General features: G+C 40.7%; 1 protein-coding gene across 2 annotated transcripts in view; it reads right to left on the bottom strand.

Annotated features, from left to right (window-relative positions):
- zswim6 (zinc finger, SWIM-type containing 6) overlaps nucleotides 1-13685 on the bottom strand; it is a 43177-nt gene that overhangs the window by 14176 nt on the left and 15316 nt on the right. For both annotated transcript variants that reach the window (XM_034238928.1, XM_034238929.1), the window contains exons 2-4: nucleotides 2234-2590; nucleotides 541-689; nucleotides 297-447 (exon numbers count right to left, since the gene is read on the bottom strand). In XM_034238928.1, coding sequence (XP_034094819.1) covers nucleotides 297-447; nucleotides 541-689; nucleotides 2234-2590 — 657 coding nt within the window. The remainder of the gene's footprint in view (nucleotides 1-296; nucleotides 448-540; nucleotides 690-2233; nucleotides 2591-13685) is intronic.

The following is a 13685-nucleotide window of genomic DNA, read 5'->3' as shown; positions in this document are numbered from 1 at the left end:
AAAATAGGAAGCCAAGCCAAATTACACTTAAGATATATATACAACTGCAACAAAAGTAACAAACACAATGCAATATCTTTTCCAATTTCAAAGAACACAAATTGGGTTATATACATTAACAAATAACTATAAAACAACAATACTGTAGAATAACAAAATGAATGCCGTGAATAAACCGAAATACACGTGTTAAAGCGGTTCGCTACTGATTACTACGCACACGCAGGCCGAATATCTGACAAATGGTATTCAGGACAGCCCTAGTGTGTGTGCATCTGTGTGTTTGTGAGTGTTACCTAGTTCGTCCCACAGCTGCCTATACTTGTCCGTCATGGTGGTCCCCTGCTGCCTCCACAGCGCCAGTCTGGGGTCACCCATGAACTGCTCTGTGATCAGCGTTAACATGCGCGCTCCGTTTGAGTCCCTCATCTTCAGCATCTCCCTCACCTGCAGAGACCAAGGGGCATTGTGGGTAAACATGGCCATTCAGCTGCTGCCACAATGCGGTGTGATGACGTTTGTTGGGAATGATTGTGTTACCTTGCTGAACAGTAAGTTGAGCTGCTTCCCCGAGCCGTGGTAGCCGCCCTGGGAGAGGAAGAGCTTGACCTGCTCCTGAACCTGCTCCTCGTCCAGGTGCCAGCAGTTCTCATCGTCCACGCTGGCGCCCGCCGTCGGGTCCGGAGCTCCTGAAACCAACAAAGAACATCAGTCAGGAACTCATTACAAGAGCAGGAGGTCATCAGACTGATTCAGTCATTCAGTGGCGGAGAAAGTCCTAAGAATTAGTAGCAATACCTCGGTGAAGACGTTCTCTGTTTAGTTGGATTCAATGTCTTAATTCAGTAAAAGTATAAAAGCCTTGGCATCAAAATATAAGAATTAATTATGCATTTTTCAGTATCATAATAATTGATGAATTAATATGGACATCACTTTATTTTTGCGGCATGAAAATGTGGAGCTAATATAAATATATTGCACGGAAGCTTTATATATATATATATATATATATATATATATATATATAAATGATAATAGTTGATTATATTACGTTTTTTTATTCTGGATCTGCAACAAAAACTTAAGTGAATTATAAGTAAAAAGTAGTAGAAAATGCACATATTCCAGTAAAAGTATCTTGAAAGTGTAGTTATGTAGAGTTGATGTCCTCGGAAGACACATTATTATTATAATAATAATAATGTGTCTTCCCAGGGAGGAGCAGACGTGAACATGCATGCATCAGCACCTTGCTCCCTGTGTGCATTAATGCAGCCAGCTTAAACACTGATCAATACCATTCATTCTGCTAAATCTGCAACAATAACCAGCGAACAACACTTAACAAGCCTCACTGGGGAGGATTAAAGCCCTGAGATGCAAAAAGCTAAATAGGTTTGACTTCTTTCCACAGCGTACATGCAGATACTAAAGAGACATTATACAACCACCAAGTACCTGCCACGAATCTCCCTCAGACATAAATCATATCTTCATGTATACAGTCATTAACTTACTGTACACAATGATATGTGTTTTAAATGTAAACAAACTGGGATAAGGAATATTACTGTAACACAAAGTGCTCCAGAAGCGGAAAACTACCACAAAATGTATTCCTAAATAGTACCATTCGCTACTTATATAACCAATCAACATGTAACTAAAAGAGCCATAAAACACAAAATATCCCAAAGAATACAATAAAAAGAAATAGCACAATACATAAAAAGGTATATTTTGTTCCACAATATAATATTCTACAGACCTCCTAATTGTTTCTGTGACAGCCTAACCAGCAACAAAAGTATCTTCAGAAACTTTTCCCACATATATTCAAGTGAAACTTCACCTGATTTGTTTCTTGTTCTCCCTAAACACACTGTGTGTTTTCTGAGTCGTCTCTGAAGACATCAGCCTCCAGCTGCTCCTCCACTGGTGCATGATGGAGGACAGAATAACACTAACAAGTACCTCGAAGTACTTGAGGAACTACTGAGATGCTTTCCTTTAATAAAATTAGAAATAATTTGGTCTTCGATTACTCCATTACAAGTAAAAGTCCTGCACTGGAAATGTTACTTAAGTAGAAGTGGAGAAGTATTATCGGCAGAATGGGTTTGTTTCAGGTATTAAAATAAAAAGTTGTCAATGAAAACATAAGTCCTCCAACAATGCAAAATAGTGCAAATGAATAAATAACCACAATTGTTCCAGCCTCTCCACTCACCATGCACCTGGTTGATCTCGGAGTTCTGCGACAGGATCTCATCAGCCAGTTTCTGAGCGGTGGGCAGCACCTCGGTGTGATGCACAGTGATCAGGTACTGAACAAACTTCTGTAGCTGATCTCTGTTCATCTGGAAAAGAGTCTCTGAGATGGGCAGCCGCAGTTTGACCTGCTCGGGCTTCCGTACTCGATACAGCGCCAGCGCCACCACGTGTGTGCAGTAGAAGATGTCCTTGTTGCCGCAGCTGCACGTCACCGCTGTGATCTTGCAGCGGTCGAAGCTGACGCTCACGTTGCAGACGAGCTCTGGCTCAGAGGCCGTGGCAGGCTCCCGCACCGTGCCGCTGAGGTGGAACCCTGCAGAGGAACAAAAGACATATCTACTGTTAGGCATATGCAGGTGATCAGTAAGTACACAGAGTGGCTTTCATATTAAAAATCTTTATTTAAACCTACGATGAATGACTCGGGAATCAAGTTTTCACTGAACATTTCACTTCTTAAAAGGTGGGGTAGGTAATTCACTTCAGAAACACGTTCGTGTGTGTTGGAGGAGGGGCTCTGTAAGAAAGTCTGAAGGAAGGGGCAGATTTTTTTCGGCTGCGTACTTTCAAATTCTAGCGCACTCGAGCGGGTTTCTCCATTCTTACCTACCCTACCGTTAAGTTAATGTTGCTTAATTTGAGTCATGTCTTGCCATATAAGTGATAATATCTCTCTCTTTTTGGTCTCTACCAGCCTGCCCAAGGAAATTAACTGGCTAACTGCTCCATTGTGATCTAGCATGTTGCTAATATTTTTTGTCTGCCTTTTGGTGCCTGTCAGAGAATTTAAAACACAATGTAATACAATTAGCTGCCTGCTAAAGCAAAAAAAAAAGACGTTATACAAGCCAAAAAGGCTCCATAGAACTGTAAGTAACTGCTTTAGCTTAAAAAACATGTGATGTACTGTTAAAATAAAAATGTTGCATTAAGTAGAACTACGGCAACTATGGCGACACGAGCGAATGCTGCGAATGCTGATCTCCTAGAAATTAAGGGCGCTTTATCCAGTATTACCAAGGATATAAGTGACTTAAATAAGACCCGAAAGGATGACAGCATAACAATTAAAAAACTGCTGGAAACGATCGGAAGCATGGAGAGGATAATGAAGGAAAAAGACGAGAAGATTGTCACGCTGGAGAGAAGGATCGAGGAGCTTGAACAACACACCCGAAAAGAGGATGTTATCGTGACCGGATTAAAAATCATAAAACCATATTCCCAGGTAGTGAAAGGAGATTCTGCGCCTTCTACAGACAGAGACGGACATGATTCGGTATCCATTGTGAAGGACAGTGAGGACTTATCTATATTTTAATGAACTCTGAGGATAAGAATATTACTCCCGCTATTGGTAAAGTATTGACAAATAATGCAATTACATCTATGCGCTATTTTCCCTCACTTCATTCATTAAGCGTGAGTAGAAAAGTTCCATCGACCACTCGATAATAATCCGTTATATTCAGTTTTGTATTTTGTCTTGTGTGTTAAAATAAATCCTCTGTATTGTCATGAACTTACCTCCGTGTATGCGCCATGGACTCAAATCACCCAGTCCCAGTGATCCCAGTGACCGGAGTAAACTAAGGATTTAAATCTCTTATCTAATAAGACATAACTGTTTCGACTCTCACATTGACCCAGACTCTAATTTCTTCAGGAATCTTACCAACAACTGCTGCTACTATAGCGAAACCCTTTTTAACTTAGAACTTAAAGCTATTAATGGCTTTTCATTAATACACTTTAATGCCTGTAGCCTTAATGCAAATAGTGACAAAATCAAACTATATCTTCAACTCATAAATAGATATTTTGACATCATTGCAATCTCAGAGACCTGGCAAACTGACTCAAACACTGTTGACCATTTTTTACCCGATTATGTGGCTTTTCATATGAATCGCAAACTCCAAAGAGGTGGAGGGGTTTCACGGTTTGTTAAAAACACACTTTCTGCGAGATTGGTAGAAAGTCTTTCCCTCTGCTGCAACAACCTCCTTGAATCCGTCACCGTAGACATTGAGCTAAAACAGAACAAACATATACTCGTCTCATGCATGTATAGAAAGCCTGGAAGTAACCTTGAGGAATTTAATGAACAAGTAGAACAAATGCTCAGACCTCATAGAATTAAAAACCTTTATGTGTGTGGAGATTTCAACGTTAATGTATTAAAATACAACTCGCTCCAACAGGCGAGACACTTCATGGATATGTGTTCTTCTCTCGGGCTTCTCCCTTTAATAACCAAACCAACCAGGTTAACGAGCACTACTGAAACGTTAATTGATAACATGTTCACTAACGTCCTTGAAACGGAACATCATAGTGGGGCCCTCATCACTGATGTCAGTGATTACCTGCCAATATTCACAATTTGCAGAAAATAACCTGTAAATAACAAAGAACAAAAGACATAACTAAGCGGACATTAAATGACAGTTCTCTAAATAAATTAAATATTAACTTAAAAATGAAAAATGGCAAGAAGTATTTGAGATTCAAGATGTGAAAAAATCCTATAATGAGTTTGTAAGGATTTTCAAGCAAAACATGAATGAATGTTGTCCATATGTAAAAATGAAGATTGGCAACAGGAATAATAATGACTCAAAACCCTGGTTCACTCGTGGACTGAAAAACGCTTGCTGTAAGAAAAATGCACTCTATAGGACATTTTTGAAAAGTAAAAGCACTGAAGATGAAAGTCGTTATAAATTGTATAAAAACAAATTGACTACAATCCTTAGAAACTGTGAAAAACGATACTTCTCTGAAAAATTTGAAAATGCCATAGGAGATATGAAAACCACTTGGAAGGTAATAAATAGCATAATTAAGAAGAAAAGAACTGACAACAGAAACGAATTTAAGAAATTCCAAACCGCAGGAGAAACCCCAACGGATGTTGCAAATAGCTTTAATGAGTTCTTTACTGAAAGTGGCCCCAACCTGGCGAGTGACATCAGCCCGACTTCATCTAAAGTGGATGACTTTCTGAAGAACTGCAACCAGCAGAGTATGTTCCTGAACCCAATTACAGAAAATGAACTGCTTGATATTGTTAATACTCAACACAGTAAACAGTCCAAAGATTATTTAGGACTTAGTATGAATATTGTTAAACAAGTTGCACCAAACATTGTAGCCCCCCTAGTAAAGGTATTTTTTCCAATTAAATTAAAATCGCGAAGGTGATTCCGGTTTTCAAATCTGGTGATAAATCTAGTTTTAATAATTATAGACCAATTTCTTTACAAACCACAATTCTCAAAAATCCTGGAAAAACTCTTTAACAACCGTCTGGAGTCATTCCTCAGCACATTTAATATACTATGCCCCAGCCAATATGGATTTCAGAAAAATCACTACTTCTTCAGCAGTAATTGAACTGGTTGAAGAAATGACCAACAACAAAAATGATTACAGCTGGTATATTCATTGACCTTAAAAAGGCTTTTGATACTGTGAACCATACTGCTACACAAATTAGAACATTATGGCATAAGGGGTCAAGCCAAAGAATGGGTCAAGAGAAGAGTTATCTGATAAATAGGCTACAATATGTGGACATAGACGAGGCGAAATCAAACAATCTTCCTATAACATGGATCAAGGATCAATCTTAGGTCCAAAACGGTTCCCGATTTATATTAATGACATTATCAACACCTCAGACATGTTAAAATTCATTTTGTTTGCCGATGATACCACCATTCTCTGCTCCCATCATAATCTTGGTGATCTTGTTAAAATTGTTAATGCAGAATTAGAAATACTATGTAACTGGTTTGCAGTTAATAAATTATCCCTTAATGTGGCCACAACAAATTACATGTTATTCAATACAAAGTCAAAGAGTAGAAATGACTATTATACGGATTTGCAATACTGAGAGAGAAAGTTGGTGCATGTACATTTTTAGGACTGCTTGTTGATGAAAAACTCAACTGGAAGCACCATATAAATTATGTACAAACTAAACTGTCAAAAATAATAGGTATTTTGTATCGTACTAAGAACATTCTCGAGGAAAAAATACTCATAACTCTTTATAACAGGCTATTTCTCCCTTACCTTTATTACTGCTCCGAAATATGGGGAAACACGTACTCAACAAATCTACAAAAAATAATAACATCTAAAAAAAAAGTATTACGAATAGTCTGTGGTGTTGGTAAATATGAACACACAACTCCCATATTTAAAAAACTCAATCTACTCAAATGTGTTGATATAGTTAAGCTTAAAACAGTACTGATTATGCACAACATTTACCATAACAAAATGCCTACTAACATTCAAAAGCAGTTCCAAACCACAGTCAGGAAATACCCAACCAGGCATCCTAACTGGTTGTGTAGCAAGCCCTGTAGAACAACCATCAAATCACACAGCTTATCCATAATTGGAGTTAGAACGTGGAATGGACTTCACCCAGACCTCTCAAGTATTACTAGTCATCAACAATTCAAAACTAAAGTAAAAACAATTCTATTTGCAGATTACTCCAGCTAACAAGTATTGGATATTCCCAGTATTACTTAAATATGCATTTACTTTTTTCTTGCTCTAACTTTTTTTTAAATTTATTTATTTTTTCCAGTTTTCTTTATTTCTTTGTACTCCTTCATTTCTATACGTTTTTGACGAAATAAATGCCATTATTATATTGATGCTAATGATGATGCACGGCAGGGCTACTCCCCATAAGCAATGCTTCAGCCCTCCCGCTTCTACTAATTTTGTTCATTTGTGTGTATGAATTATACGTTTTTGTTTGTATGATTTTAGTAGAATACATTTTAAAAAATTTAAAAAATCCCCACCAAAGACACTGCACATAAACATTGTTTCTTTCCTTGCATCTATTTTTCAGTGCAAGATTTCCACTCTTACAGAAACATTAAACTCGATACTTTCCATCACTATGGTTCAGCCAAACTCTGACACCGCCATGAAAGTAAAAAAGAAGGAAGAAAGAAATGGAGAGAGAAAGAAAGACAGAGGAGTGAAAGAACACGAGGCAAGAGCAAAGTTCTCCCAAATATTCTCATTTCCTTTTAATTTCCCTTCCACAACACCTCCAGTGCTTTCTACACCCAGAAGCCCTCCACCTTCTCTCAGGACGGGATCATCGAGTCGCCACGAGGCAGAGACCTGCTATTGTACAGAGAGGCTCGCACACGCTGAAACCTATAGGTCTCTGTGCGCGTTAGGGGAATGTAAACATGGACGGAGGAGCACATTTCAATGTGGACCTTAAAGTGGACCTATCATGCTATATTTGAATAATATATTGTAGGGCCATACCTATATAAAACATGTCTGCGAAGTCTTATTTTCAAAACACCAAACAGATCATGTATTTTAGCCATGCCTCATTTCGCTCTATTTGCTCTTTTTTAGCCCTGTTTTTGCAAGGGCTGAATCTGTAATAAGTCTTCTTCGCTGCTTTTGTGGAAGACTACAGCGACACCTACAGGCCTGGCATATGTACTACAGCGTCTCCAGCGCTTTCGAACGGCAATGGCAGTGGCTGTCTCCCGCCTGATAGGTGGAGAGGTGCCCATATAGGCGGAGCTCCTCGTTCCTGACGTCAGAGATATTTCAAATCTGTATCAGTCTGTATCAGATCCGCTGCAGCCCCGTTTTTAGAGATTTGGGTATGGAGGAAAAGAGAGAGGGTTGTGTTTTCTGACACACCGGGGACACGTATTCATGTATAAAAGATGTACAAAAGTGCATTTTGCATGATAGGTTACGTCTTGAACTCAGATTTCTCAAAGAAAAATAAACTCTAATGTTTCTGGTTTGAAGAGGGAGGATATAGCACACAAGAACGGGCAAGTGTAAACAGAAAACCTTGACTAACATTTAAAAACAGTAGCAGTAGCTGCATGTGCAGTAGCTTTACATATTCCAGATAAGAAGGATTAGCCATGAGATGACTACGCATGCATACTATCATTGATGCCAAACATTATTCTGTAATGACAGTCTGTGTGTGGGAAAGTGTGTATCTGACTGGGTTAGTGGGTTACAGTGATAACACATGGTGTCCAAAGCTGGGTCACAGGAAATCTGCTTTGAGAGTTTATCATCTGTGTACGTACACGTAGCAGAAGGTGAATGTCTGTATTGTTTCAGTTTCACTGTACCGAGCACACATAGTACTTCATAACGCTAACATACAAGATAAAATGGTAATCTGATGAAAACACCTGACTGAGCTACAAAGATGTGATGAAGATTTGATGGGCATGTACGTTGTTTTTTTGTCCAACGAGACGGGATATACAGACAGAGCAGAACGATGGACGTCCTTCATCATGTTGTCAGGCTAACATGAGTGACAGATGACAGACAACATAATAAGATGGCAGTCTGAACCATAGAAAATGGAAAGTTCTCCATTAGAAACCCTGTCAGTGGGGCAGTTTACATTAACTGGGAGCAGGAAGAATCAATAAGATCTTCTTAGATCTAAAATGTTTTAACAAATCACTTCAATGCATCATTTAGAAGGTATTTTATGTGATTGTCACACAAAAATGAGAACAGTACTTTTTATATACGTATTTCAAAAAGCCTCTGTACTTTTGACTCAAGTGTAAAGAGGACAATTTGCCAGTTTACAGCAAATGTTGTAAATACGCTTCGGTTTTAAGGTTTTAATGCAGATTAAATAAACAATTTCATAACTTGTCTTTGAAGGAGCTGCTACCTTGTAAGAGGCAGTATTCAAGTCTTTTAGCTAATCGCTGTTAGCTCTGTCCGCATATTTGCATTACAAATATAAGATTGATGTCAAGAGAGCAAAGGAATTCATCTACCAAATGTCAAACTACAGTACAATTAGACAACAAAGGTAAACATAGTATAAAACAAAGATATCTGTTAACGGTAAGGACCAAATACAAACCATAATAAAGAGCTGCACACTAACAGTGTTATTCACCCTGGATTGTTAAGTGGGAGATGTGATTTCCACTTTACTCGTACATGTGACACACCAGAGAGCTGACACATATACCCCCTGCTGCTGTAGACAGAGGAGGTGTTTCTCTTTGTATGTGGTGGGGCTTAGTGATACAGAGCTGAGCAAAAACAAATAGTAGGCGTACAAGTGAAACTTAGCATAGAAATAGAAGAAGAAAAAAAGCCATGTGTCAGTTCTTAACTGCTGCTTTTCCTGCTACGCAGACACACAAACACACCCTGGATCACACTTCAAACTAAATCCACATCCTGTCTTTAAAAACACACACACACACACACACACACACACACACACACACACACACACACACAGTAAAGCATGCTCTCAGTTACGCAGGCGTGCCCCAGTCAAGCTTGGCCCACAGCTGAACTACTGACGTAACAGAAAGAGAGAGTGACTCGAGGAGGAGGACCGCTGTGCTGCTGGAAAAATCGGTGTGCCCTCAGCTGAGTGTGTGTAAGTGTGTGTGTGTGAGTGAGTGTGCACATGTAGGAGTGTATGCTTGGCGGCGAGCCAAAGCCCTGAGCTCAGCATTCTGTAATGCACTTCCTCTCTCTGTGTCTGCGCTCCACGGTGTTATGACCCTGGGCCTAAGTTCCCCTAGACCTGGGCGTAACAACGGCTTGCAAAATACAGCTCTGTGCACGGCATAGCAACCAAACTTAACTTCTTAATGCCAAACAGAAGAACTCCAGCGTGTCTGCAGAGTTCACAAAGTTATGTTAAAGTCGTGTAGTTGTAGTCAAAGTCCACAATGAATACAAAAGTATGAGGGCAAGATGAAACTAGCTCCAGCTACAAAATATCATCCATCAGACATTGGAGTGGCACTAGTCTTCATATGTAACTTTCTGGCAATAAGGGTTATTGATCCAATGTGTATGCAGTGGTAATGAACTTGAACTGGTAAAGTTGGATGTAAAGGTCCTTACACACCAAAGAACACGTCCCGACGGAACGTCGCCTCATGTCTCCTGCGTCTTGGCCATGTTTCGCACTGGAACACACCGCAAAGACTTCAGCCAACGGCCAAGGTGCACGTACGAACTGCGAATGCGTGAGTGGCAATAATAGCGGCGGTAGTGTGTAGTGTTGCACGGTGTACCGATACTTGAAAGGTACCGCGATACCCTGCCGTTAAAAACGGTACGATTCCTCCGTTTCATTAGTATCGGTACTTTAAGAATGACGGGGAAAAGTACTCCGGTGAGAAAGCGCCGTTTTAATAAGAGCCGTGTGTGTTCAGCGCTCTGCTTCCACTCCCTGCACTGCAGCTGTGCCTGCAGTCCCTCCCCTCTCAAGCACGCTCTAAATCCCTCCCCTCTCAAGCACGCTCTAAGTCCCGCCCCTCTCAAGCACGTTCTAAGTGCCTCCCCTCTCAAGCACGCTCTAAATCCCTCCCCTCTCAAGCACGCTCTAAGTCCCGCCCCTCTCAAGCACGCTCTAAATCCCTCCCCTCTCAAGCACGCTCTAAGTCCCGCCCCTCTCAAGCACGTTCTAAGTGCCTCCCCTCTCTCGTGCACGCGGCCACGCGCTAGCTGCCAGAGCATGTGAGAAAACGAGAAGCATGGCTGCAAGTGGGAGTGCAACTGCCGCTGCGCCTCGGCTTGTTGACAAAAAAGACGTCAGAAGCGAAATGTGGAAGTATTTTAGCGATATCTCTGACAGTGAGGGCAAGCCTACGGACACCACAAGGCCTGTCTGTGAGACATGTTTTAGACCCCTGCAAACCAAGGGAGCCAACACATCAGACTTGGCTAAGCACCCGCCGACCGGCATCCAGAGCTGTTTAAAGAATTTAAAGACAGACAGGTTAGCGAATGTGATATAATTACATTTAAGACTGTTTCCCTTTTTTAAAGAAAAGTATCGAAAAAGAATCGGAATCGCAATTCTTGACTTGGTATCGGTATCGAAACCAAAATGTTGGTATCGTGACAACACTAGTGTGTATTCGTCATTCAAAAGAGGTAACAACCGGAAGTCAGACTGCGTGATACACCGAGAGAAGAAGAACAGACTGCGTGATATAAACAAACAACAAATAGCGTGTGCGTTCCATTTTCCCTCTACAGCGAGAAGCTCACGGGGCTTTCCCGAACCTGAGTCGAGAGCTGGTGCCGAGCTGGTGCCAAGACACACCAATCTGAGTAGGGCGACACTATGCTCACCGACGGCCCGACATCTATCGACGGACGAAATCTGCTTGGTGTGTAAGGGACTTTAAAAGGGATGCCACGTTCTCCTTCAATTAAATAACATTTTGAGTCAGTATGTTATCAATATAGACAACTTGATTGAGTATCATATCTTGATATATCATATTGTATAATAAATGTAAAAATAGTATATCATGATATGATTATATTTAAGGATGATTAATTATCCTTATTGAATGATTGCTGCCTAGCCTTACTGCTATTTACTTTAATTGCCTTACTGCCTTTTTTGTAGAAACTAAATTCAATTATTTTACCAAACTTTCAAGAGCCGCAGATTCTCTGAATAAACTCGCCTGGAAACCAAGGTTTAACACTTCACTCCCAATTAAGCCCGAGGTAGTCAATTTAAGCCGTCTCTACAGGATTAAGTGAGGAAGATGTCTCTAGAAGGGGAATCAGGGTGAGGGGGGTTGAAAACAAGGCCGGGACGTTAGCCTGTGAAAGAGCAGCATCTCCGCTCCCTACAGAGCCAGCCTGAGGAGACCTGTGTGCAACATGGCTGCTAAAGCTGTGGCTGCAGGGGGTCCCTCTCAGCTATGTGGCCAAAGCCTTCATTTAACTCCGGCCACACAAAAGCCTCCAAAGCTGTTCACTCAGGCGTAAGTGAGAGCTTCTCAGCCAAGGTGTGCTTTGTGTGTATTGTGTGAGTACTGCTGGTGAACCTAATCTGTCACCCATGGAGATGCAGAGGCACCTCTGGGGCAGTAGGCAGGAGAAGTAAACAACCAATCAATGGACCCGGTGTGGTGATTACCATCTCTCCTTAAAACAACTGTTTCAGACCATCCTCCCGTTACACTTATACAAGTTTATGGTGCTGTGTTTTAAATGCTAGTGCCAGCCAACTGATACCCGTGATGCTAAGACAGGCGCCTTAAAGCGACGTGCTGAAACATGTTTCTGTCCTCTGATTGGATCATTCAGCGCCATGAAAACTGATACCAAATACACAAAACTGAACTGACCATTAGCTAACCGTTAGCAGCCAAAGCTAGGCACAGAGGGCATGTCAAGCTTCGGTCAACTGGGTTTGAAAGCCTACAGCTAACAAGGTAATGCGTTAAGGGAAAGGTGTGTAGGTGTGTGTGTGTGTGTGTGTGTGTGTGTGTGTGTAGGTGTGTGTGTGTGTGTGTGTGTGTGTGTGTGTGTTTGGTAAGGAACTGAAGGATGCACCTCTATGTAAGTTCAGAATTAGGTCAATCAGGGTTTGAACTGGGTCAATCTGTGTCCAATCGCCAGCAGCTTCTTACATTATGAGCATACTAATCAAGGACATTTCATATCCTTTTTTATTCAGCTACTGTGAATGCTACTAGCCATTTCAAAAGCTCTTATAGCAAAACATATAATATATATTTTTAAAAATGACTTGTTGAGCTTAGAAGTGCCGGCAGAGGGATGTTCTTATCGTTAGACAGAGCTAGGCTATCTGTAACAACCATTTCCAGTCATTGTGCTAAGCTAACCTACTTTTTGCTTCATTTTAATGTACAAACATTAGAGAGGTATCATCTTATCCTAGGCAAGAATATTTGCATGACTCCATAGGATATTCACATTGTTTGCAGCAAACATGTGCTGACATTACTAAATGGCAATAATCATTTTTGTAAATATAATATGGCCTGTTATCTGCTTCTTCCCCCAATCCTATCCCCTACTTTTGAAACAGGTCTGTTGAAATAACAAACTGCACTGAAATACAACATGGAGGAAGGAATCCTCCTCGACCGAGCAGACAGAAATTCCTCAGCTCTGTCAGAAAAACACGAGGCTGCCTTTACAAGACACGAGACATTGCAAACGGTCTCGTCACTCAGACAAGAAAAGACTCCTCTGGAAGACGCGGTTTTAAAGCGTTTCACCGGCCGGTCTCGCCAGTAGAGAGCACCGGGAGGAAACTGCTCTGAGACTCAAGGAGAGAGGAGATGGGCCTTTAACAGCGCAACCAACTATCAGATCTGATAGTGGTGGCAGACCATACATCAATTACTAAAACAACCATCAAAGCTCTTAGAGATGCTACACTCATCTAGGACTACATCGTAATGATTTGTATTTATTGTATAAATACATAATATCTTCACATTTAAAAAGCTAGAAGGAAATACATCGCATCATCTTACTATTTTTGATGATCGACTAAACAATGATATGACTAACACAGCTCAGTC

This window comes from Gymnodraco acuticeps, unplaced genomic scaffold, assembly GCF_902827175.1.
Source record: "Gymnodraco acuticeps unplaced genomic scaffold, fGymAcu1.1, whole genome shotgun sequence".
NCBI lineage: Eukaryota > Metazoa > Chordata > Actinopteri > Perciformes > Bathydraconidae > Gymnodraco > Gymnodraco acuticeps.
Note: the sequence above shows the minus strand (reverse complement) of the source record. Positions and strands in the feature narration are given on the sequence as shown.